This window comes from Mauremys mutica, chromosome 4 (assembly GCF_020497125.1).
Source record: "Mauremys mutica isolate MM-2020 ecotype Southern chromosome 4, ASM2049712v1, whole genome shotgun sequence".
Taxonomy (NCBI): Eukaryota; Metazoa; Chordata; order Testudines; family Geoemydidae; genus Mauremys; species Mauremys mutica.
In genome coordinates, this window is record NC_059075.1 from 63809660 (window position 1) to 63835792 (window position 26133).

Sequence of the window (26133 nt, forward strand, 5' to 3'; positions counted from 1 at the left end):
TTCTATCCTAGTCCATCTGTCTTCTGCCATTTCCCCTTAAAAAACTAATACACATTAGCCAGGTACAAAAATAAGTATTGCAGCAGTCTGGCCTCCCCCCAACACATTTTACGTATACCTGGAAAAATAATACACAGCCCTGCCACTAGATAGTATTTCGGCTTAAAGAACACTTCAGTAACACCTTCTTTCAGCTACTGATGACATTTTCACATCAGAGGAGCACTGGCTACAATTGTCTGAATATGAATTTTAGTGATTATGAGAGTGAGAGAGAGAGAGAGAGAGAATAATACAAGTAATGATAGTGAGAGACCGGGATCACTGTCAAGAGCCAGCTATAATCCAGACAAGCACTGAGCTAGTTTCCCTTCCATGAATTAGTCAATGTATCTCAATTTTGACCCTTAGTACTTCTAGTTTTCCAGTAATGGCATTCTACTCAACAAAAACTGAGTGATATGTTACATTATGAAGACAAGCATGCAACATTGACTAAATGGAGAATACCAATCATTTATTTTGTTGACTGGAGAGTTAGTTCTGATCTATTTTCACATCTTCACCCTTAATTACTACCATGGAAAGTGCAAGAAAACACTTCTGACCTTATTCAGTGACTAGGAAACAAAACCATCTTTGAACCCAATATGAATCATGGCCTTTAGAAGCGAAAAGAGACTGATTATGCAGCCCTCTGCTTTGGAAAAACATTCTATTCAATGCAGAATATTTAAAAGTGCCAAATGAGCATTTGCTCTTCTATCACTCATCATGCCACATTATCGTGTTCCTGATGATGCCAGGAAATCGCTGAAAGAGGTTTTTCCCACTGCAGTTCTATAAATACCTTACAGATCCCCAGCTTTATTTTGTTTCTGTTGGCATCCATCTCCTCCCAGACATCTTTTTCCTGAGGACGTTGATGCCCAGGGGATCCAGGCAGTTTCTCTGGTGAGACTCCAACAGGAATACCATTCTCCCCATCACTGAGCTGCTCATCTGGAAACACCTCATCCGTGTTCTCTCGCAGCAAATCTCCTGGGATAGGTGTGGCATTGGCTATTCTACAAAGGAAGAAGTGAAAAATAATCCAGTGGAAATGACTCTGGTATTCCCATGCGCTCAAGGCACAGACTTCAGTATCAAAACTTCCAGTCAACATAAAATTTGAAAAATAAAAAATTACATCATACCATAAAATTGTATATACGTAATTCAGTTATGAGAATGAAGTAAACCTTTTAAAAGCTATTTTTCTACTGACTTTGCAGTTACTTTCTAAAGCTGGAAATCACATTCTTCCTGATTCCTTATGTCAAAGAGACCATCTGGTGAACATTTATATTTTATATTATATCCTATTATATTATGTTGCATTCACATAAGTACAATACTTTTCATCTTTGGATCTCAAAGAGATTTGCAAGTGCTCCTCATTAGTGACTATTTAAAGCCCACAGAAGGCAACAGAAGTCTCTCATTGAGTTCAATGGGCTAGGGATCAAGCTGTAGGTTCTTAACATAGGCCTTAGCAAAAGCTTGAATGGAGAATGGTAATCTAATAAAGTGATTTCTTAACCCAGGCATGTATCAACATTCATAACTGATGTTATATATATATATAATTCTGTATATTTAGGACAGCAGCATTTTTATTTTTTTTTTGAGGAGAGGCTCAATAGTGACCAAGAGGAGACCTAGTATCCTGCAATACCTTATTAGGTTAACACCCTGGAGAAACAGATGTGACAGATGACCTTCCCCTGGTGCTAAGTGGTTGTCTGTTTAGGTTAATATAGGAAATGCTTGAACATACCCAATTGCAGCTGGGGTCAGGCGAGTATGTAACTGAGGAGTTGTTGATGTCGTCGTCGTCGTCAGAGAGCCATCAGTTCCACTCTTCTCCCAGTCAAAAGGGTCGCTTTCAATGACTCCAGAAGTTTTCATACTGTTGTCAAACACAGACATGAGAAGCTAAAGATAAAGAAAAAAGAGTTAATTAATTCTTCTTTCTTTGAATGAGAGAAAGACAAAGCACTCCAGACTCAGTTTCCCCTCAAGACTTTTCTAACATCTGGTTCTCCTTGAAAACGTTATCTGACAATTAATTGTTAAAAAGGTAAGGTTTATCAAAAGTGCTATATCAGCACTGCCCCATCTGTGGCTCAGAATGGCGCACTTGAAAATTATGAAATAGCTTTTTGTAATGCTTGGGTAGCATTACTTGTGTTTTGTGAAAAAAGCTATGCTTCTTAAAGAAAAAGGAAGCAAAAGAGCACACTGGGAGGTCTATATGGGTAGTGCATAGGAAGCCATCAGTATCTGTGAAGAAGTGTGGTCATCAGGAGTCTCTATAGAGGACTGTGGGAGTTTCAGTAATCATGGGCTTCTGTGGGAATGGGGAGACATATGAGCACACTAGGAATGTCTAAGGGGTTGCAGAAAAATAAAAAAATAATCTCACTGCACATCTGCATTGCCTAACGATTAAAACTGACAGATCTACTATTTCTGTTACACAACATATTCCATGGTGCATGGTGAATCATAACACTCACATGGCATAAGTGTCAACATAAAAAATCTCACTGCTTTGTGACAGCAAATCAGAAGTGATGTCTGGTTGTTGTTTTTTTGTTTGTTTGTTTTGTTCTTTTTTATAACTGAGATGTCTTTGGCAGGTGGAAGTTGAATATATTTTTATAGTGTGCAAGCAAATTACACTATAAATGGATACGTTTTTAAAACGTCCTCATACTAGTACTGCTAATTTTGCTGAACCCATAGACAATGCAGAGCCAAGAAGAAACAAATGAAGAGGAAGTTTGACAGAAGTTATACTGATTTTGGTTCTATGGAATTTAATGATGGACGACTGCAATGCATTGTATGCTTATGAATCTTATCAAATGAAGCAATGAAATCTGCAAAACTGAAATGACACCTCACAAGAAGTTACCTGGAGTATAAAGATAAACCCAGAGAACTTTCTTTAGTGAAAGAAAGAAGAGTACAATAGACAGAAAACTCAAATGACAAACATTACATCGGTTCCGGGAAAGGCTTTGAAAGCATCTTTCTTAACAGTGCTTCGGACTGCAAAGAGTAAAAAATCCCATACCACTGGAGAACTACTGAGTCTTCCAGCTACTGTAGAAATGTGCAAAGTGATGGTAAGCAAAGATGCAATGAAGAAACTTAAGGCCACACCACTTTCTAATGACACAGTTAGAAGGAGAATTGAAGAGTTTTTAAATGATGTAAAATCCCAACTAACTGAAAGACTATGTACATGTGAACAGTTTGTAATTCAGCTTGATGAGACTACTGATACTGGTAATGCAGCACAATTATTAGTTTTTGTTCGTTATATCTGGCTGAGGGAAATTTTGGAGGATTTTCTTTTTTTGTCAGGAGTTAGCAGAATGGACAACAGGTCAGGAAATAGTCAAATTATTGGATGATTTCATGAAAGCTGAATTGCTGAATTGGGAGAAGTGCACTGCCATTGGCATGGATGGTGCTACTACTATGGCAGGCAATAGGAGTGGCGGTGTAGCAAGAATACGAGTCATAAAGCTACATGTAATAGTACAATATATGTTGCATCACCAGGATCTTGCACCAAAGAAAATGAAACCCAAATTAAATGATGTGGTAAATGCAGCTGTGACAGTTGTGAATTTTGTGAAGTCCTAGCCTTTGAATTCATGCCTTTTTGCAAAGCTGTGTCTAGAAATGAGTGCAGGACATAAATTATAGTTTCATATGGAATTGTGTTGGCAGAGTGTTGGAAAGAGTTTTTGAGCTTCGCAAACAGCTGCTAGGTTTTCTTTCTAGCACAATCCCAAGATTGCCGCAAATTTTTCTGACCCGATATGGATCGCAAAAGCTTGCATATCTTGCAGACATTTTTAACTTGTTGAATGCACTGAACCTGTCCACACAAGGGAGTGATAAAACCATACTTGAGGCGAGTGACAAGCGGAGCATTTCAGAAGAAAGTCAACATTTGAAAAACCAGACAGAGCTGTGGAATCTCAGATACGTTTCCGCTACTGACAGAAAAGACGGTTACTCACCGTAGTAACTGTTGTTCTTCGAGATGTGTTGCTCCTATCCATTCCAGTTAGGTGTGCGCGCCGCGCGTGCACGGCTCTTCGGAAGACTTTTACCCTAGCAACACTCGGTGGGTCGGCTGGGCGCCCCCTGGAGTGGCGCCGCTATAGCGCAGGATATATACCCCTGCCGACCCATCCGCTCCTCAGTTCCTTCTTGCCGGCTACTCCGACAGTGGGGAAGGAGGGCGGGTCTGGAATGGATAGGAGCAACACATCTCGAAGAACAACAGTTACTACGGTGAGTAACCGTCTTTTCTTCTTCGAGTGATTGCTCCTATGCATTCCAGTTAGGTATTCCCAAGCCTTATGTAGGCGGTGGGGTCGGAGTTAGATGCTGCAGAATGCAAACTTCTGTGCCAAAGGCTGCATCATCTCTGGACACTTGGGCCAATGAGGCAACGGTGTGTACTAGCTGCACGACACATCCCCTGAAAGGGTATGTGGGCCAAGAAGGCAGCAGGGAAGCCTGAGCCCTGGTGGAATGTGCAGTAAGGTGGCTCCATGGAACATGGGCTAAACACAGGAGGCGCAGATGCACCAGTCATCGAAGATGAAATCCTCTAGGAGGAGACAGGTATGTCCCTCGTCCGGTATGCCAGTACGATGAAGATTCGGGGGCGTTACGCAAGGGCTTTGTCCGCTCGATATAGATTGCGGACGCCCTACGGACGTCTAGGGAGGGCAATTGTTGCTCTCCTTGCGATGAGTGTGGCTTCGGAAAGAAGACCGGAAGGAAGCTATCCTGGATGATATGAGAGGCTGACACCACCTTTAGGGAGGAAGGCCGGACACTGTCACAACTGCACTTGTCCTTGAGAGAGACAGTATACCGTGGGTCCATCGCGAGCGCCTGAAGCTCGGAGACTCATCTGGCCGATGGAAAGGCTACAAAGAAGACTGTCTTCCAGGACAGGTATGCCAGCGAGCATGTCGTCAGTGTCCCGAATGGGCAATCATGAAACTGGCGAGAACCAGGTTGAAGACCCAGGTTGTGGCGGGGGCCAACCGGGGGGGGGGGAGGTATACCGCTCCAAGTCCTTGAGGAATCTAGAAACCACAAGGCGGAAGAATACGGAGCGGCCACTCCCCGCTGGGTGGAAGGGAGAGATGGCTGCCAAGAGTGCCCTTAATGAGGGCCGCGCCATGTGCTGCTGTTTGAGACCAGAGGTAGTCCAAGACAGACTGGATCGGGACCTCGGCGGGAGAAACATTGTGCGTTTCGTAGCAGTAGGAGAAACGCTTCCACTCTGCGAGATACGTTAACCGAGTGGAGGATTTCCTATCACCCAGGAGAATCCTGTAGAGCCGAGGCAGAACAATGTAATTCGGATCGGTTTAGCCACACAGCAGCCCTGCTGTGAGGTGCAGGGATTACCAGTCTGGGTGGTGAAGCTTGCTGCGATCCCGCGAAATGGGGTGTGGGCCAAGAGGTAGGGAAATAGGGTTGGCTACCGACAGGGGTAGCGACCTGGTGTACCAGTGCTGCCTGGGATACGCTGGAGCAATCATGATCAGGTGCGCTCCGCCCCTGCGGAGTTTTAGCAGGGCCCTGCAAGCCAGCGGGAACGGTGGAAATTGGACAGCCGATGGCTCATCCACGGCATCAGAAACCTCTCCAAGACTGAGCCCGGGGAGAGGTCTTGGAATGAGGAGGACTTCTCTCTGTTTTCGCTCTCGCGGGAGCGAAGAGGGCTATGCGGGGATAGACCCACTTCCGAAAAACGGAATGGATATCGTCCGGAGGGAACGACCACTTGTGAGACCGGAAGGATCTGCTGAGGCGATCCGCCAGCTGAAAAGCCTGGCATACAAGGCAGACTGCTCCCAGCTCTCAGACACTGATGCGTAAGGCCAGCTCTTGGGCCGACCAAAGGCCGTGAGTGCGAAGCTGACCCAGGTGAGCACGCAGCCGAGAGATGGGGTGTCCGTCATGAGGGACCCCGAGGGGTGAATGGAACAGCATCCCTGGATACACCAGGGAGGGCACTGACTCTCGGTCGAGGGAGCCTAGGATGCTCAGGGGGACCGAGACGACCAGGGTGGTATCTCTGCCCGGGTGGTACACCAAGGTGAGCCACGATTGGAGTGGACAGAGGCGAAGCCTGGCATGTTTGGAAACAAACGCGCAGACAGCCATGTGAAACCTAGGCCTGGGCGAGCCAAAGTTGTCGGGAAGGTCCGTAGACCTTGTACAATTGTTACCACCGCATGAAACCAAGGCTGAGGTAAGCAGGCTCTGGTGAGATTGGAGTCCAGGGTGGCTCCAATGAATTCTATTCCCTGTGTGGGAACCAGAGTGGATTTTACCATTGATGATCAGGCCTAGACACCGGAATAGGTCCGTGTCGATGCCCACAGGACTGGTACTTGGGCTCGGAGGTCCCTCGAACGAGCCAATGCGGAAGAGAAATGGGGACATGAAAATACGCGCCCGTCATATCGAGGGCGGCATACAGTCTCCGGGATCCAAGGGTGGGATGACGGTCCCCCTGGGAACCATGCGGAACCTATCCGCAGCGTGAACTTGTTGAGGACCCGCAGGTCTAGGATATGTCTGAGACCTCCCTTCGCCTAGGGGATTAGGTTTCGTCCCTAGGCACCTCCTGTATAGCTCCGATGAAGAGGAGCGTCCGCACCTGTTGCAAGAGGAATCGCTCATGAGAGGATGGTTAGAAGGACCTTAACCTTGAGGGCCTGATTGACGCCCACGACCGCATAAGTGACGCCTGCTGGCAAAGTCTTGTCTTTGCCTAGGCGCAGGGTAAGAGCGGTGAGGCTGGGGACGGAAAGGTCGGCGCTAAGCACCGGCGTGTGCATGCTAATAGAGAGCGGGAAGTGACCCTGCTGCCCTTCAGGCTTTGCAGCCTTGGGCCAGCTTTCTCAGAGAACAGGCCTTTGCCAGTGCAGGGCAAGTCCTGTATAGTGGACAGCAGCTGCGAGGGAAGGCTCGATAACCGGAGCCAGGAAATGCGCCTCGAGGCCACACCCGAGGCCAGGGTCGTGGCAGCGAAGTCAGCTGCATCCAACTAGGCCTGGAGGGAAGCTCTATCCAGCTTCTTCCTTCGATCCAGGAGGGCATCGAACTCTTGACGTGAGTTCTGAAGAACTGACTCTGTAAAGTCGCCCACCGCCACCCGTAGGAGCGGCTAAGCAGGGCTTGCTAGTTTGCTACACAAAGTGGCAGGGCCCCCGCCGAGTACATCATACGGCCCCGTAAGACCAGTCGCCTAGCCCCCTAGGATCTAGGAGCTGGTGCCTGCTGGCCATGGCGTTCCATCCCATTGAGGGACTGGACGACAGGGGAGCGGGGGGGGGGTTAGATGTACCTAGGTACTCGTACCCCCTGGATGATGCTATGCACTTGCATTCCGATCAAAGGAGGGCCCGAGGAGTATCTTCCTGCCCCCGCCTCAGCTGGGGAGGAGGAAGAAGAAAGGCCAGGGACAAGCGGGTCCTGTGTGGGCTCGCACTCCTGGACGACCTCCTGATCCGGTGGGATCTGGGAGCCCGGTGGCTGAACCGGGGCTTGCTCCGTACTGGTCGCAGGGGGACGGCTAATTGCCGCCTCTGGCACCCAGAGCTCCGACGGAACGGAGCGAGATGGGAGCACCGGTATGCCTCTGGCGTGGCAGTACGCCCATGGTGACTAGAAGGACCTCTGATAGGTCTCCTGGAAGACTCTGGAGGGCACATCGGAAAAGAGAGTACTGCGCATATGAAGTGTCCGCACGTGGCAACACTGATGCGTGACTGGGTGGCCCTGAAGGAGCTGAAGAGCCTTTGGTAGAGTCTCCTTCTCTAACTGACGTCGCTCGACTCGGCACCGGGGATCGGTACCGGGAGACATACCGGTACCGAGAACGAGACCTGCCACCGGAGCTGTGCTGGGCGGTCGACCGAGAGCGCGAGGCTCGACGTTCAGGAGTGGGTACGGGAGTCTCGGTGCCTGGGGCGGTGCCGGGAGCGGGATCGATGCCAAATGTACCGGACCAGCGAACGTGACGCTGGCCGGTGCCGCGAGTACGAAAGGTACCGCAATGGAGAACGGTGCCGAGACCACGAGCGGTGTCGGGACCTTGATCGGTGACGGGACCGAGAACGTCTGCGGGACTGCGATCGGGGACGGTGCCGCTCTGCGGTGCCGACGCAGGGTGGCGTGAGCAAGACAGGCTCGCCAAAAGACCATATAACCCGCACTGGCGATGTCGGGGGTTAAGCAGCGCAGGCTCTGCCCTTGCCATCAACTCCCTCGCCGAGGAAATGTTCCCAGCGTGGAGGGAATAGTGAGCTCGACCACAGCTCGCGCCGGGGAGCATTCAGGTGTTGGACTCGACGGCTCTTGCGAGACCGTAGTCTACGGTGCTGATACTGTCGGTGCCGTAGCAGTCACCGGTGCCGGGCAGCCCGACATAGTAGAGCGCTCGGGCTGCGGAGCGGGCCGCTCGGACGCCGCTGAAAAGCGAGCTCGACCACGGTTCGTACCGGGGAGCTTTCCAGCACCGGACTCAACAGCTCTTGCCTGGCCAGAGTTAACGGCGCGGATATTGTCGATGCCGCGGCAGACATCAGTGCCGGCGAACCGACTGAGCGTAGCGCTCGGCTGCGGAGCAGGCAGCTCGGATGCAGCTTCATAACGAGCTCGACCACGGTCCGTACCGGGGAGCTCTCCAGCACCGGACTCGACAGCTCTTGCCTGGCCGGAGTTAACGGCGCGGATATTGTCGGTGCCGCGGCAGACATCGGTGCCGGCGAACCGACTGAGCGTAGCGCTCGGCTGCGGAGCAGGCGGCTCGGACGCAGCGTCTTAGCGAGCTCGACCACGGTCCGTACTGGGGAGCTTTCCGGCACCGGACTCGACGGCTCTTGCCTGGCCGGAGTTAATGGTGCGGATATTGTCGGCGCCGCGGCAGACATTGGTGCCGGGCGATCCGACTGAGCATAGCGCTCGGCTGCGGAGCAGGCGGCTCGGACGCAGCGTCATAGCGAGCTCGACCACGGTCCGTACCGGGGAGCTTTCCGGCACCGAACTCGACGGCTCTTGCCTGGCCGGAGTTAATGGTGCGGATATTGTCGGCGCCACGGCAGACATCGGTGCTGGGCGATCCGACTGAGCATAGCGCTCGGCTGCGGAGCAGGCGGCTCGGACGCAGCAAGTATATTGTGCCTCTTCATCCTCCAGGAGAGGGAACCATGCCGAGTGGACGTCGGAGTCAGCGAGGGCCAGTGCCGGGAGGCCTTGGCGGCACCGGGGAACCGGTGCCGAGGGAGCGCTCCTTGAAGACTAACCAGCGCTCGGCGCCGAGAGCGGAGGAGCAAGAGCTGCCTCCCTCAGGAGCTGTTTGAGACGAAAGTCCCGCTCCCCTTTGTTCTAGGATCAAAGGCCCCGCGAATGCGGCACTTATCTGTCAGTTGAGAATCCTCGAGGCACTTAGGAGAGGATCTCTTGTCGGCAATGGCTTGTGGCCGGCCGAGCATTGTAAAAACCTGTTGACCGGGCATCGGACCCGGCACCGGGTGAGGGGAAGGGGATAAACCCCGAACTCCTGAAAATAAATCCTATACTACAAACAAATAAAGTCAACTACAACTATAAACTATACACTAAACGAGAGAAACTACGAGTAGCTAGGGAGGTGGAGGTCAGCTAAGCTGCGCTCCACTGTTCTAACGGCCGTCACGGGCGGAAAGAAGGAACTGAGGAGCGGATGGGTCGGCAGGGGTATATATCCTGCGCTATAGCGGCGCCACTCCAGGGGGCGCCCAGCCGACCCACCGAGTGTTGCTAGGGTAAAAGTCTTCCGAAGAGCCGTGCACGCGCGGCGCGCACACCTAACTGGAATGCATAGGAGCAATCACTCGAAGAAGAATTTCTGGATACTAACAACATAACAACTGACTGTGTGAGAGACAGGACTGTTGCTCATCTTTCAATTTTGGCAGAGTACTTCATTGTTTACTTTAAAATGTAAACATGGAGGAATATGATTGGGTTTGGGATCCATTCTCAACTTTTAATATGTGATCTTGCCATTTGAGTGGAAAAAACAGAACAGGAGCTGCTCAAAATATCCTGTAGAAGCAGCAAAGAATCCTGTGGCACCTTATAGACTAACAGACGTTTTGCAGCATGTGCATCCGAAGAAGTGGGTATTCACCCACGAAAGCTCATGCTGCAAAACGTCTGTTAGTCTATAAGGTGCCACAGGATTCTTTGCTGCTTCTACAGAACCAGACTAACACGGCTACCCCTCTGATACTTCAAAATATCCTGTGCCCACATACTGAAAATTAAGTTTCAGGAAATGACACCTTGCCAGTTTTGGCCAATTGTTGCTGCTGTTGGACAACTCAGTCTTAGTTACAGAAGCAATGAAAGCATTGCTACTGTTCCCAACAAAATATATATGTGAAGCATCATTCTCTGCCATGACAGCTATGAAGACAAAGTTCAGATCCCGACTGGAAGTGGAGAATGATTTACGAGTTTGCTTGTCAACCATCACACCAAGGATAGATAGACTGCAGTAAGAAGCAGACACATCCATCTCACTGATATCTATAAATACTCGTATGTTCTTTTTCTTAAAGCATTACTAACAGTACGTGTTTACATGACCATATATACTTTTGTCAATCAGTTTCTCAGTTGGGGGTCCATGATTAATACTGCATTTGAAAGGGGTCAGTCAACAAAGAAAGTTTGAGAACCTCTGTCCTATTGCATTGTCCACTGCTTCATTGCTCAGCTAGCAATGCCAACCTCTACTGCTCATTTCTGCCACAAACATCATCTTACTTTCTTTCATGCTACTCTCTAGACATTACATGTTCTCTGAACTAATCCATAAGGTCATTTCCCTTTCCCCCTTGAAAGCCCTTCTCAAGACTCACTTCTACTGCAGTGCCTACACAATATCAACTAAATAACGATGGGTGAAGACTGAGGGACACTAAGAGATAGCTGATATTTATTCTGATTGTTTTAAAAATCCATATATATGTACACAAACAACTGCACAAATTGAATGAGTTTTATGCTGTTCCTCTCTCATTCCTATCATAAGTTGTTGATATTTTTAGACAAGGCAGGGACTGTGTCAATTTACATGCTTGTTCAGTGCTCTTTAATAATATGAACCCAATCCTGACTGGGCCCTCTGGGTACCATCCTAACTTTATAGAATCGTAGAACTGGAAGGGACCTCAAGAGGTCATCTAGTCCAGTCCTCTGTACTCAAGGCAGAACTAAGTATTATCTAGACTATCCCTGACAGGCATTTGTCCAGCCTGCTTTTAAAAATCCTCAATAAGGAAGATTCCACAACCTCCCTAGGCAATTTATTCCAGTGCTTAACCACTCTGATAGTTAGGAAGTTTTTCCTAATGTTCAACCTAAACCGCCCTTGCTGCAATTTAAGTCCATTGCTTCTTGTCCTATCCTCAGAAGTCAAGAACAACAATTTTTCTCCCTCCTCCTTGTCATGTTTTCTAGACCTTTAATCATTTTTGTTGCTGTTCTCTGGACTTTCCCCAATTTGTCCACATCTTTCCTAAAATGTGGCGTCCAGAACTCCCAATACTCCAGTTGAGGCCTAATCAGCGTGGAGTAGAGAGGAAGAATTACTTCTTGTGTCTTGCTTATAATACTATTGCTAATACATCCCAGAATGATGTGGGTTTTTTGCAACAGCGTTACACTGTTGACTCATATTTAGCTTGTGATCCACTATGACCCCCAGATCGCTTTCCACAGTACTCCTTCCTAGGAAGTCATTTCCCATTTTGTATGCGTGCAACTGATTGTTCCTTCCTAAGTGGAGTACTTTGCATTTGTCCTTATTGAATTTCATTCTATTTACTTCAGACCATTTCTCCAGTTTGTCCAGATCATTTTGAATTTTAATACTAACCGCCAAAGCACTTGCACCCCTCCCAGCTTAGTATCATCCGTAAACTTTATAAGTGTACTCTCTATGCCATTATCTAAATCATTGATGAAGATATTGAACAGAACCCGACCCAGAACTGATCCCTGAGGGACCCCACTCGTTATGCCCTTCATTAAATAGGGGACATAAAAGGCAATAAAAAGAGGTTATATACATACACGAAAAGCAAGAAAACGACAAAGGGAAATGTAAGTCCACTTAATGGGGAAGGACAGCTAATAATGGATGACACCAGGAAGGCTGAACTGTTTAATGCCTTTTTTGCTTCAGTCTTCACTAAAAAGTTTAATGGCGGCAAAATGCTTCCACAATTAATATTAACAACAAGCCAGAATAGGGAAAGATCAGTTTAAAGAATATTTAGATAAGTTATTCAAGCTGGCAAGATCTGATGAAATTTATGCTAGGATAGTTAAGGAACTAGCTGAATCAATCTTGGAACAATTAGCAATTATCTTTGAGAACTCACGGAGGATGAATGAGATCCTACAGGAATGGAGACGGGCAAATATAGTACCTATCTTTAAAATTGGGAACAAAGAGGCACCAGGGAATTATAGATCAGTCAGACACACTTCAATACAAATTATTATACAATCTGTTGGTAAGCACCTAAAGGATAACAGGGTTATAAGTAATAGCCAATATGGATTTGTCAAGAACAAATCATGCCAAACCAACCTAATTTCCTTCTCTAACAGGGTTAATATCCTTTAAAAAAAACCAAATGCACAACTACAACATGGGGAATAAATGACTAGACAGTAGACTGGTGAAAAGGATCTGCGGGCTATAGCGGATCACGAATTGAATATGAGTCAACAATGTTATGCAGTTGCAAAAATATCTAATATAATTCTGGGGTGTATTAACAGGAGTCAAGTATCAGAGGGGTAGCCGTGTTAGTCTGGATCTGTAAAAGCGGCAAAGAGTCCCGTGGCACCTTATAGACTAACAGACGTATTGGAGCATGAGCTTTCGTGGGTGAATGCATCCTACGAAGTGGGTATTCACCCATGAAAGCTCATGCTCCAATACATCTGTTAGTCTATAAGGTGCCACAGGACTCTTTGCTGCATTAACAGGGGTGTCGAATGTAAGAAATTGGAGATAATTGTTTCACTGTACTCGGCAGCTGTGAGGATTCAGTTGGAGTACAGTGTACAGTTTTGGGTATGACACTTTAAAAACGATGTGATCAAACTGAAGCAAGTCCAGAGGAGAGCAATAAAAATGATCAAACGTTTAAAAATCCTGACCTCAGAGGAAAGGTTAAAAAAAACTTGAAAAAAGAAGACTGATAACAATCTTCAAATATATTAAGGGCTGTTATAAAGAGAATGGTGATCAATTGTCCTCCATGTCCATTAAACAAGAAACAATCAGCTTAATCTGCAGCAAGGAAGATTTAGGTTAGATATCACGAAAAGCTTTCTAACAATAAGGATGGTTAAGTACTGGAACTGGTTACCAAGAGAGTTTGTGCAATGTCCATCAAAGGTTTTTAAGAACAACTTAGGCAAACACCTGTTAGGGATGGTCTAGGTATACTGGTTCCTGTCTCAGCATGGGGGGGAAGGACTAGGTAACCTCTTGAGATTCCTTCCAGTTCTACATTTCTGTGATTCTATAAATAAACAACAACAAAGAACCAGGACACAAATCTGCATCACCAAACGTACTTTTACAACTGACACTAATTCAGGTAATCCAGGTATTGAATGGGCATGGAAAGTACAATACTCTCTTACCCCAAAGGTATGGCCATCCAGTTCATAGTTATGGCACATGGGCAGGGTGGTGTAGGGAAGGTTGCACTGTAGCTGTAAAAATTCTATGAATAATCAAACAACATTAGTCTACAGGACTGTCATGGCTTTGCCTTGGAAGAGGTAAAAATCTATAAATGTATCACTTTAATCTCTTATTGAGTTTCCGTGTCTACAACATGGTGGGCCATATAAAGAAAGGTGGGGGTGGTGTACATACAGCAGACCTACACAGAAAGAAAGACAGAAAGAAAGAAAGATGCACTGGCGAATGAGGAACTTGATATCACTTGATATTTCCAGTTCTTATTTAAAATCCTAGATCTTGATTTATCTGTTAATGTTAGCAAGCCAAGTAATCAATAGGAATTAAAAAAGCAGCTGGCATTACGTTATGCAGCTTGATCAGCAATCTCGATGGCAGATAAAGGAAGTTGGTTTCCAGCAGAAGAAACAGTTTTACTGTAAATAATAGCTAAAAGGCTGCAGTGAGAAAGAAACATATTTCCCAGACAAAACTCCACAGAAAAATGTTGATGGCATTGGTCTCCTAGAGACAGACACAGCAAAGGTATAAGATAAATATAACAGAATAAACTGATAAACAGATGCAATAACAGAGCTTCAGTTGCTGCTGTTTTCTTCCTTCTTAGAATAAACAGTGATACATTAGTGGCCATCTAATCAGGTCGGCTTTGATTTGTCTGAATATGCTCTGTGAAAACAAGAGAACCAATGCACAATTTACTGATGTTACACATAAATAGTCTCTACTTGGGAACTGCACACGTATGAATATGGAACGGTATGAAAGAAAATGTTTCCAGAGGAAAGCTAATTAGTTTCACATGCCCAAACATAATTTAATGGTGATGATAAATATTCTTATCTGTAGTCTTCTGGAAGTTGTAATTCCAGAATTAGTTAATATAAGGCACTTATTCAGATTCATTCTCTGCAGTGTATGACCCAGCCAGTACATGGAATATCATTATCTACAAATCAAACAAGTCTATTTGAAAGGCCAGCAGGAAGGGGTTTACTGACGCTTAATTAGATCTTGATAGTTTTCCCACATCCTAGATAAAGGGTGGAGAAAGTGTGTGGAGGGGGTGGGAAGAAGGGGTTGGTCTCTTCTATTGCCATAGAACAAAATATGGAAATTTACAACAGAGTACAATTATTGTAGTCACACTTATTGTCCTCCACTTTAAACCTATGAAGGAACCAGGGACTCAATTCTGCTCCCACTCAGGTCAGTGACAAAACTCCAATTGCCTTCAATCAATTAAAGGAAATGTTTACATCAGTGCCCATCTTGGTACATCCAGACCTGGCAAAACCCTTTGTTGTTGAAGCAGACACTTCCAACTATGTGATCAGAGCAGTTTTGTAAAGCAGCACAGGATCTATCACTGCATTTTATTCCCGGAAACTGACTCCCATTGAGAAAAACTATAAGATATGTGACAAAGAACTTCTGGCCATAAAGCCTGCTTTTGAAGAATGGCTTCATCACCTTTATACCACACTGCAGGCATATGCGAATTACAAGAACCTAGAAACCTGAGAACAGCAAAAACTCTCAAACAATATCAGATCTGTTGACCCCTTTTTTTCCTCCACGTTTGACTTCACCATGACTATTGCCCAAGTGCCAGGAATGGTAAACCCAACAAGTTGCCTCATAAGAGTAAGTACTGGGAGAAAGGAGATGGGATTCTAGAAGCAGTCACAATCCGGAAAACCTGCCATTTCACCAACATGGTGATAAACAATACAGTAACTTGGGAACTCCCTCCTACTCTTCGATCCATTTGTGGTGAAATTTATGTTGACCGGTAAGGACCTAGCTCCTGACTCGAAATTCTCAGTCAAGAAAATGAACCTTTTGTTTAAAGACCAGATTTATATTCCAAACAGTCAACCATGCCTAGTGATGCCTTGGCTATGCCATGATTCTCCCCTTGCTGTCCATTTCAGTCACTTGAAAATATTGAGACTGGTCTCTTGAAATTTCTGGTGGCCAAAACTGCGTTTGTTCATTGAGTCCTACATTAACTCCTGTGACGTGAGCGCTTGAACAAAGACTCCCTATACCAAACCTCTTAGGTGCTTTGATTCCTCTGCCAACTCTGTCTCAACCCTGATTGTCCATCTCCATGAACTTTATCACTGACTTTCCCAATTCCCATTGCCACTCGACCCTGCTAGTTGTTGTCGACCTACTTACAAAAATGTCACATTTCGTGCCATGACTTCAAATTCTCTCTGTGGAGGTAACAGCCTATGCCATTCCAGGGTGCAATCAAGACCAATGAGGGGCTATGTCACCTTTGCCTTGAAACCTGGGGTGCCTCACAATACTTTGCTGCTGTAGCTCCCAATTTAGACTCCTCAAAAACAGCCAGCGGAGACCCCTGGCTGTCCCTATGCATAGGAGCCGGAAGAGGGACATGCCGCTGCTTCCTGGAGCCATGCCAAGCCATGGCAGGCAGGGAGCCTGCCTTAGCCCTGTTGCGCTGCTGACCGGATTTTTTTTAAATGGCCTGACCAGTGCCACCAGGGTCCCTTTTTGACCGGGCATTCCGGTCAAACACTGGTCACCTAGTGTGTAGGGTTTGGATGCCGGGGTGCATTCCGTCATATATCCCAACTGTTTTTCATCTATGTCTTTCAACTCTATGGTCAACTAACATAACATCTGATCAAGGATCACAGTTCATTTCATATTTCTGGAAAGAGTTATTCAAGCTTCTTGTGATGGGGTGACTAATGTACACACACCCTGCAGGGTCTAATGCAGGCCAGATGGGCCAATTAACCCATTAGGTGGCTGATTAAGGAGGCTCAGCTGGGCAGAAATAAGCAGGGCCTATAAAGCCCAGGAGCTGAGAGGAGAAGAGGTGGCTGGGAAAAGGCAGACATTCCTAGGAGAAAGGGAGGAGTGAGCTGAGACTGCAGTCACTCCCTGGGAAGAGGGAGGAGGCTTTGGGAACTGGTAGGCCCAGGAAGAATAGGGGAACCAGTGATAGGAAGAAGCCCTGGGATAGAGCAGTGAGAGCAGAGAGAGAAGGCCCAGGCTGCTGAGCTGAGAGTCCCTGGTCTGGGACCTGGAGAAGAGGGTGGGCCTTGGTTCCCCTACCAGGCACTGGCAAATGGCACAGAGGAAGTGAGCAAGAGGACTGCCTACGACTACTGAGGAGTTAATCTTCCCCACAAGCGGGGAACATGGATAGTGATACAGCCAGAGGGCTGAGCCATGAAGAGGACGTTATGGTTCCTGAGGCTGCGAGAGGAGCTGCAGATGGACAGAGTGATGGTGTGCAAATGGCGGACGGGGGAGCGTTGGCCTCAAGCTAATCCCCAGAGTACCAGAAGGAGGCACCAGTCCAGCAGTGAGTGGTGCACCCCGTGACATTCCTGAATGTGGAGCTACGTGTCTCCTCATCTTATCACTCCAAGACTGATGGACAGACGGAATGAGTGAACCAAATTCTTGAGTAATACTTCTGTTGCTTTATCAGTTACCACCAGAATGACTGGGTTTCGCTTCTCTCTTTTGCCAAATTTGTGTACAATTACTCCAACCACAGATCAACCCACCAGAGTCCTTTTTACACCAACTACGGTTTCCTCCACCTGTCCATGCCACAAGTCTCCCACATACTTACAGCATCCAACTTAGCTGAACACCTGTACTGCATTTAGGAGGAGTTCAAAGCCCACCTAGAATTGGCCAAAAGAGATTAAAACAGTATGCAGACCTCTGTCTGCAGGGAACCTCTCACATCACCGTTGTAGATAAAATATGGCTCTCCACATGGCACCCTGGCTCTACCCCACCTTCACAAAAACTAGATTACTGATACAGTGGCCTATTGCAGGTCATCCAACAGATCAACGCTGTAGCCTTCAAACTATCTTAGTATCAAACTGCCAAACTTCACCAAAGTACCTTATGGCCATTAAAATAGCTCTACAGTGGGACAGTCCATAATCATTATTGTCATGGACACAGGATCAGATCAAAGGAAGGATAATTATGATAAAATAAGGCAAAACAATATTATTTAAAAATTAGAAATACAAAAAAGTAAAAACACTTACCTGGTAATCAGGTTTTGTACAGTAATCTAAATTGGAGATGTGATCTAGAAAGATGTTGAATTCTTGGGGGAGATGTTTCAACATGAGCTTGTGGTCATACCTCTCTTTTATGGAGCCCACTTGCTCCTAGGAACAGTTAGCACAAAAAAGCTTTAGCACACCACCATTCCCAACTGCAGAATATTCACATCATACATCACAGGCATCAAGTGCAATATTTTTGGTCAGAGTTGAAGGGTGTACGAAAAGGAGATTAATCCTTTAGGTTATAGCAGGGCCAGAGATCCTGTCACTGCCTTTAGCACCAATGTAAAATGTCCTTTATACCTCCAACTCAATACAGTAACTCCTCACTTAATATCCTCCCACTTAACATTGTTTCAAAGTTACGTCACTGCTCCATTAGGGAACATGCTCGTTTAAAGTTGTGCAATGCTCCCTTATAACGTGGTTTGGCTGCCTGCTCTGTCCTCTGCTTGTAAGATTCTCTGGAAGAGCAGAGACTTTACAAGGGAGCATTGCACAAGTTCCTCGTCTTTGCCTCCTTCTCCTCCCTCCCACAGCTTCCCCCGCCACCAAACAGCTGTTTGGCGTCGCTTAGGACTTTCTGGGAGGATGGGGGAGGAGCAGGGAAGTGGCGTGCTCTGGAGAGGAGGTGGAGTGGGGGTTGGAAGTGGTGGGCCTGGAGTGGAGTGGGGACAGGAAGAGATGGGCCTGGAGCATCCCCCGGCAAAGTTGGCACCTGTTCTTCTGGGGGGGAAGCTGCCGCTGCTGCTGCGCAAGGTGCTTCCTAGTGTCCGTGCCTGTGTGGGGTAAGCCAGGGGCACCTCCCACAGTACAGTACTGTACAATATATAATGCCTTTTTTCTGCCCCTCAAAAATTTCCTTGGAACCTAACCCTCATTTACACTAAATCTTATGGGAAAATTGGAGTAGTTTAACATCGTTTCACTTTAAGTTGCATTTTTCAGGAACATAACTACAACATTAAGTGAGGCGTCTAATTGTGTGTGTCTGTGTTTTGTTGCTGTTTGACACCACTGATTATAATTGGGCATTACAACTCTACTAGAATCATAGACAGAGATTTAAAAGTTCTATTATGTCATCTACTTCAGTTCACTTCTGATACATAATTACTCCTCAGAGTAGACTTTTTTTAGTATTTTTATTTAGTCCAATATCAATTAGTCTGTGGTTTCCAAAGTCAGAAGAACAGGAGCAGTCCTTTGTGTGGCCCATCTTCATCTACCAAAATAGCTAAGTTAATCAGAAAGTGCTTTTGATTATGCTATACTTTCAAAATAGGTAGAAACAAGTAGTGGACACAGGCCATAAGAGGTTGCGTTTTCTTTGCATACCTCCCATAAGACATCTGCCCAACAGCATGACCACAGATCTACTGGGCTAACTTTGTCTAACAGCAAATACTGAATGTCTGTTTCCAAGATGAAATGTCAAACTATGAAATTTTGTACAAAAGGTTTGTGAAGGCAAAAAGCTCTGGTTTCAAAATAGGGCCATGAATTAATGTATGTACATTTATATTTGCCCTCTATAATGAATCTGTAAAAATTGTAAGCTCTGTCTACATTCCCTTGCAAACTAAGACCATTTGTAACACTCCACAGCACTTTATGCCATGACATTAGCACTGTGAAGTGAGAGGGGGAAATCACTAGAAACTGCTCTAAAATATAACATTAGAATTTTATGAACCAATGATTCTTGAGCAGATTTTTCATGAAGGTGTTTATGTGCAATGCCCATCTAAGACACTTATTTCTAGATTTTACCTTGTCTTTTATTTTTCTCCAAGGCAGCTGTCCAACCACAAATTCTACTAACATGTAAAACAGGGACCAGAGGTCATCATGCCTTCCCATTTCCTGTGAAAAAGAAAAAGGATGGAATTTTGTTACTCCTCATAACTGCTGTACTTTACCTTACTACTATGCAACCAGAGCTAATGGGCTTTGCTAGATCCTATATTGCTCTAGAGCAGGGGTGGGCAAACTACCGCCCAGGGGCTGCATCTGGCCGGCCAGCCATTTTAATCTGGACCTCGAGCTCCTGTTGGGGAATGGGGTCTGGGGCTTGCCATGCTCCAGTGCTCCAGCTGGGAAGCAGATTCGGGAGCCGCTCTGCATGGCTTCCAGAAGCAGCAGCATTTCCCCCTTCTGGCTCCTACGCGTAGGGGCAGCCAGGGGCCTCCACTCCGCACGCTGTCCCCACCCCAAGCGCTATCCCTGCAGCTCTCATTGACCAGGAACCGCAGCCAATGGGAGCTGCAGGGGCAGTGCCTGTGGACGGGGCAGCACGCAGCAGAACCACCTGGCCACACTTCCGCATAGGAGCGAGAGGGGGTACATGCCGCTGCTTCCGGGAGCCGCTTGAGGTAAGCACCGCCCGGAGCCTGCACCCCTGAAACACCTCCCACACCTCACTCCCTGCCCCAGCCTTCATCCCCCTCCCACCCTCCAAACCCCTCGGTCCCAGCCTGGAGCACCCTCCTACACCCCAAGCCCCTCATCCCCAGCCCCACCCCAGAGCCCACACCCCCAGCTGAAGCCCTCAGTTCCGCCCCCCCCCCGAGCCCAACCCCCTTACCCCAGACCGGAGCCCCTTCCCGTGCCCGAATTCATCATTTCTGGCCCTACCCCAGAGCCTGCACCCCCAGCCAGAGTTCTTACCCCCTTCTGTACCCCAACCCCAATTTCATGAGCATTAATGGCCTGCCATACAATTTCCATACCCAGATGTGGCCCTCGGGCCAAAACATTTGCCCACACCTGCTCCAGAGACTTCAACTATTGTATATTCCCAATAAAACTGATTAGAAGAAAAATTGCAAAACAGATCCCTATAATACTGCAAATAGGTAAACACTCTCTCCTTTTCTCATCACTTGAGATGGAAGAATAAAAAGCACAGAAAAAATTAGAAGAGGAAGCATGTTAACATATGATTACAGGGATGTAAATCATTTTACCGTGAAGTGAAATGTCATCACACTGGCAATAGTAGCTTGTCCAAAATTCTCTAATGCCCTGAGATCATGATAAGTGGAATATACTGTAAATATATCACCTGATAATTTCGTCTTCCCTGTTATACTCTCTTGTGGTATGATTAAAACAGAGATGGTAATAATTAAAACAACTATTATGATTTCTGCAACCAGAACACCATTATGAAGATAAGACATTAAATTATCTACAATAATGTAAAAGTGATCTATTCTTTCCTAAATATTTCCCACAGTCTAACATCTTTCTATATAATAATGACAGAGGGACACAGAAAATGAAGCAAGATTTATACAGTACTATACACACAATTGACAGTGTTTTTAATTACTAGAAAACTCAGACAGGTGTGATGTAAGCACAGATACTCACTCTGTTTCTGTGTGCATTGATTGATGCATATCGTACTGTTCCTCGAAAACCCGCAACAGCTCGTGGCTATCAAAGAAGCACAGAGACAAAAATCGAAGATTTTTCAGTATTACAGAAGATAAACCTCCTGATTACACACAGCAACATGTAAAACCTACTACAGCACAGAAGATGGAGCAAAGGCAAATGTCATTTAGATCCTCTGTCTACTTTCTAGTACAATATTACTGCAAGAGATTCATTGGGGGCTCAAATGGACATGACAAGATGGCGTGCCGCATATCCACATATGGGTTAGCCCCAGGGGAAAGTTATCCTCCACCTAGGTTAGCTTTTGTTTTGAAGAGTGTCAAATCCTCACAGAAAGGCCTCTTAGGAAAAACAAGATGCATGGTGGTGTTAGGCCTGAATGAAAATATAGCAGGCAAAACAGTTATGCCAACCTGACTAAAGTCAGGCTAAAAGAGGTTTCTGGGTAATCCCAGAGTGGAAAAGTACTGAGAAGCAGCATTGTTTTACAGAGCCCTGGAAAACGTGAGATAAGCCTGAGATAAACCAGGGATTGCATTGCTGGCATACCATTAGCTGTGCTAAGGACAGTGTTTGAAGAGCTGATAAGAAACTCTAGCATCCCACGGTTCAGATTCTAACTTTTTGGTTGAGTTATAGGTTTGTTTAAAAACTCCCCTGTATTTCTAACTTTTGGGTGTTGTTAAGACATAATTAATAATCTAAAGTTGTAGACATAAAGTCTAGGCATGTGTGTATATTAAAAGTGTCTAGTTTTAAGTTGTTAAACAAAGGGGGGTGGGTTTTGCTCAAGTGAGTGATGTATGACGTAATAAAACTGTCTATATAGGCTAATACTAAGCTGAAAAGTGCTGCTGGTTCTCACTGGAGACGAGCGGCCCTTTGTTGATGCGTGCACTTGTCAATAAAGGGCTTTTGATCGGACCTTGCTGGTGTTGCCTGTCTCTCTGTGAACAGACAACGAATTTTGCTGTCGGGGTTAAAGTCCCCAACAGTGGGTTTACTAATATCTTTCTCCACTGAGGCTTGGTTCTAAATCTCAGGAAGTCTGAAGTTTAAACTATGAAAGGAACAGAAGCATACAAGTATCTTTGAACAATCTGAAGATACTGCTAGGTCCCAGCTATCTTACATCAGAGAACAGCTAGGGACAATTAGGCATTTGTTAAAATTATTTTTACCATCACAATTATTTTTCAGATCAAGAGGTCAATGATTTCAGAAATTCCAAGAGGGAGAACCCATATAAAAGTCTCAAGGCTGTGGGCTGAGAAATAAATAGCACGTACTGAGCACCTCATTAGGCTAACAAAAGGCAAAATATAGCTGAAGAAAGAAATGCATTTGCTGCATCAGATGTTGTAAGCCAGTAAGCACAATACCAAATCAACCTTTTTCCACAGGGCCAGAAGCACCTTCTTTGGCAGCTTCCTGGTCCCTACTATCTCTCCACAGAACAGGCTACTCTTTTACGGGAACTTTTTCCAGTGTGCCTTTCTGGTGCTGGTCATTTAAACTTGGCAGAACCAAGCAACCGTAGCCCTAAAGTGGCCATCCTTGGCACTGTAACTGGCAGCATCTCTCTCTTTCTTCTTTTTGTTTACTCTAAAAATTAATGCAAGAGACTTGTATAACCTACACCAGTTCTCACTTGATCTGAGAGGGAGTGAGGGTGCACTCTACTTGCCTGGGAACCCATGCAAGTTTTTAGATTTTTCAAAAATAATACGATGAAAAGTTTCTATTTATACACATTTGGAGACCACCACAATATAAAATTATTACCGTAATCAGGAAAAAAAAATTTAATTACCCAACATGGCTATCATTAGTTCACGTCCACCATTGCGAGCAACGTTGGGAGCCCTCACCTCGGCAGGCAAGCAACTACTGTCATTGTTTGTAACACCACATTGATTAGATCTGCTCTCAAGTAGGATTCCATATCAGTGTTTAAAAAAATATGCCCACAGTAACCAGTGGCCCATCTAAGCAATAGTGGAGCTGAACCAGGATTAGTAAAGGTGGGAAATCTTTTGCAAAAATTTGTAAATGTAGACAGGGTCTTTGAGTCTACTGTAAATAGACTGGGGGTTTTTTGCACTCTCACAAACAACCTTTAAATGACACTTGGAAGTAATTTTGTGGTTAGGTCTGCTAGAAAATTTAGTTTAAATTTCAGCCAAATTAGCTTTACAGTGTAAACCATCTTATAGTTTTTTTTATAATGAATCTTTAACTTGTACACCTCTACCTTGATATAACGCTGTCCTCAGGAGCCAAAAAATCTTACCACATTATAGGTGGAACCGCGTTATATTGAACTTGCTTTGATCCACCGGAGTGTGCAGCCCCGGCCCCCCGAAGCACTGCTTTACCATGTTATATCCAAATTCGTGTTATATTGGGTCACGTTATATCGAGGTAGAGGTCTATAAATAAAGGTACAAGTATAAAACCCCTGGGAAAGGAAGCGTGGTCCAGTGATTACAGGGGGGTTCTATAAGCCTGACTCTTCCACTCATTCTCTGCATCACCTTGGGCAAATCACTTCACTTCTCTGTGCTTTGGTTTAACCTTTCTGTCAAATGGGAATAATAATCTTTAACAACTTCTCTCAAAAGCGGTGGAGTATAGCCAATCTTTGTGGGTCCAAATCCTGTAGTCCCAGCATTGACTTATTGAATCCCATTAACTTCAAAGGATTTTCTGTCTGCACAAGAACTGTGGGGTCAAAGTTCCTGCATATCCTTGGATCAAAGGCACTATGTAAGTGCAAATTGTCATTAATTATGATCATATATGAGGTTTCCTCCAAGCAGCTCCACATATTAGATATGGATCCCTATCAGGCCAGTGGATCCTCAGAATTGCTGAAGTTCAGAGTACTTATGTTTGAGTCTTATATGTCCCTTGCTACCCCATAAGGGAGGTGTCATGAGTTAGCCCCTTCTATCAAGTCTTTATAACAGATATGTCAGTGGTTGGATGTTATGCATGCTCTTCTTCATCTAACACCCAGCCAGGACTCTCTGAGAGCTGGTATGCCATTGGGCTTAGATTTTACCCTCAGTAAGAGGGCCACATAATTTCATGCTGCCGAAATTCCATGCTATAGTGTAAATTTAAGTAGGGTCTTTCTGTAAGATTTCAGGAAAATCTCAGCTCCCATTTTAAAAAAAAAATGGTTTTTTTAGCCCAGCAGTCCTAATGATAAACAAATCAGTCATCCAAGAGACCTTCTTATCTTACAGCTGTTTCTAAGACTGCTATAATTTAGGTAAATTTCCACAAGGATGTAAATAGGCTGAATGGTAGCACTTTTTTGCAGGGATGCTGATATATATCATATCCCTAAAATGCCAATACTTTAGTGTCCTCAGTATGAGCAGAGATGCAACCTGTAAATCCCAACAGCGCAGGAACCAAGAAGGTGAAATCCAATGCACTACTGACTTCAGAATCTCCAGTTAGAATCTAAAAGCACAGCTGCACTAGAGACTTTACAGCCATGTAGCTGCATTGATGCAGATGCGCTGCTGTAAGCTCTCTAATGTAGCCACTTTAAACTGACAGGAGAGCTCTCCCATTGGTTTAACTACTCCAACCCCCATGAGTGGCAGAAGCTATGTCTGCGGGAGAAGCTCTCTTGCTGACATAGCGCTGTCCACATTGGCGCTTATGTCAGTGTAACTTATATCACTTGAGGGGTGACTTATTCACCCCCCTAAGGAACCTAAGTTATGCCAACATAAGATGTAGTGTAGACATAGCCTAAATAAGGTCAGGAACATATTTACTATTACCAACTGAAATATTTATCTTTTCATGAGGATAATGAAATACACATGGTGACTGGACAGGACAGGGACCCATCTTCTTAGAGTAATGACCTTCATTTTCACTAGATAACTAGCACACAACCAAATCATTTCCCTTTTTTTTTTTTTACTTCGGGCAGGGAGATTGAACACAAAATAGTTCCTTTAGAGTTTTGATTCAAATTTTAAAGCGCAAGCTTTTCCACGCTCTATTGAATCCATTGCTCTGTTGTATGTAAGATCTATACCAGGACAAAAGAAGTTAGTCTTTTTTATCGTATCATATAAAGAAGGGAACTTCTCACTATACCAGCTGCTTACTGAATGTTAAAACACCTATTTTAATTATACTCTAAGTTGCATCACTCACAAAACTATTGATTGTTTTGGAGGTAGAGTTAGTTGGGCCAGTTGAAAATGGGATTTCCTGCCCTCTGGGCATTTACTAAGCTTCTGAAACTGCTGTATCAGAATTCTTGATGCATATCAAAAAGCTTTATGTAATAAAAGATAAGTTCTCAAACCATCCACTTGACTGAAGTTTTCAAAGAAACCCCCCTCTACCACCAACTGTGAAGCTTATGGATGTGTCCAATACTGGTTCATCTACCAGCAACTCAGGATTCTCCACATGTAAAGGACATAGATTATTACGCAGCCACTATAAAATGACTAGTTATTTTTTTTAAAACTGGTACTTCCAAATTAAGGCTTAGACAATACTTCAGAATGCTTACAGGATGCCAGAAAGGATTGGGTTCCCAGAAGCAGGATCCACAATTTTATCTTCCAGATTCAAATCTGGAAGAAATCTGCTTCAGAAGCAGCCGAGCTTTCTGATTAAAATGGATCACATCTGTGTCTTTTTCCATAGGAGGAGAGGCCTTTATGAGACCTCATCAGTGCACGGCAGCTTTTTCACTTGGGA

General features: G+C 45.3%; 1 protein-coding gene across 3 annotated transcripts in view; it reads right to left on the minus strand.

Moving 5' to 3' along the window:
* The window catches only part of TTBK2 (tau tubulin kinase 2), a 211876-nt gene that overhangs the window by 50125 nt on the left and 135618 nt on the right, over positions 1-26133 (minus strand). For 2 of the 3 annotated variants that reach the window (XM_045014242.1, XM_045014241.1), the window contains exons 7-11: positions 21355-21420; positions 19750-19842; positions 17953-18078; positions 1820-1977; positions 851-1067 (exon numbers count right to left, since the gene is read on the minus strand). In XM_045014242.1, coding sequence (XP_044870177.1) covers positions 851-1067; positions 1820-1977; positions 17953-18078; positions 19750-19842; positions 21355-21420 — 660 coding nt within the window. Of the gene's footprint in view, positions 1-850; positions 1068-1819; positions 1978-17516; positions 17560-17952; positions 18079-19749; positions 19843-21354; positions 21421-26133 lie in introns of those variants that run through there. The other variant, XM_045014243.1, reaches the window with a different exon arrangement.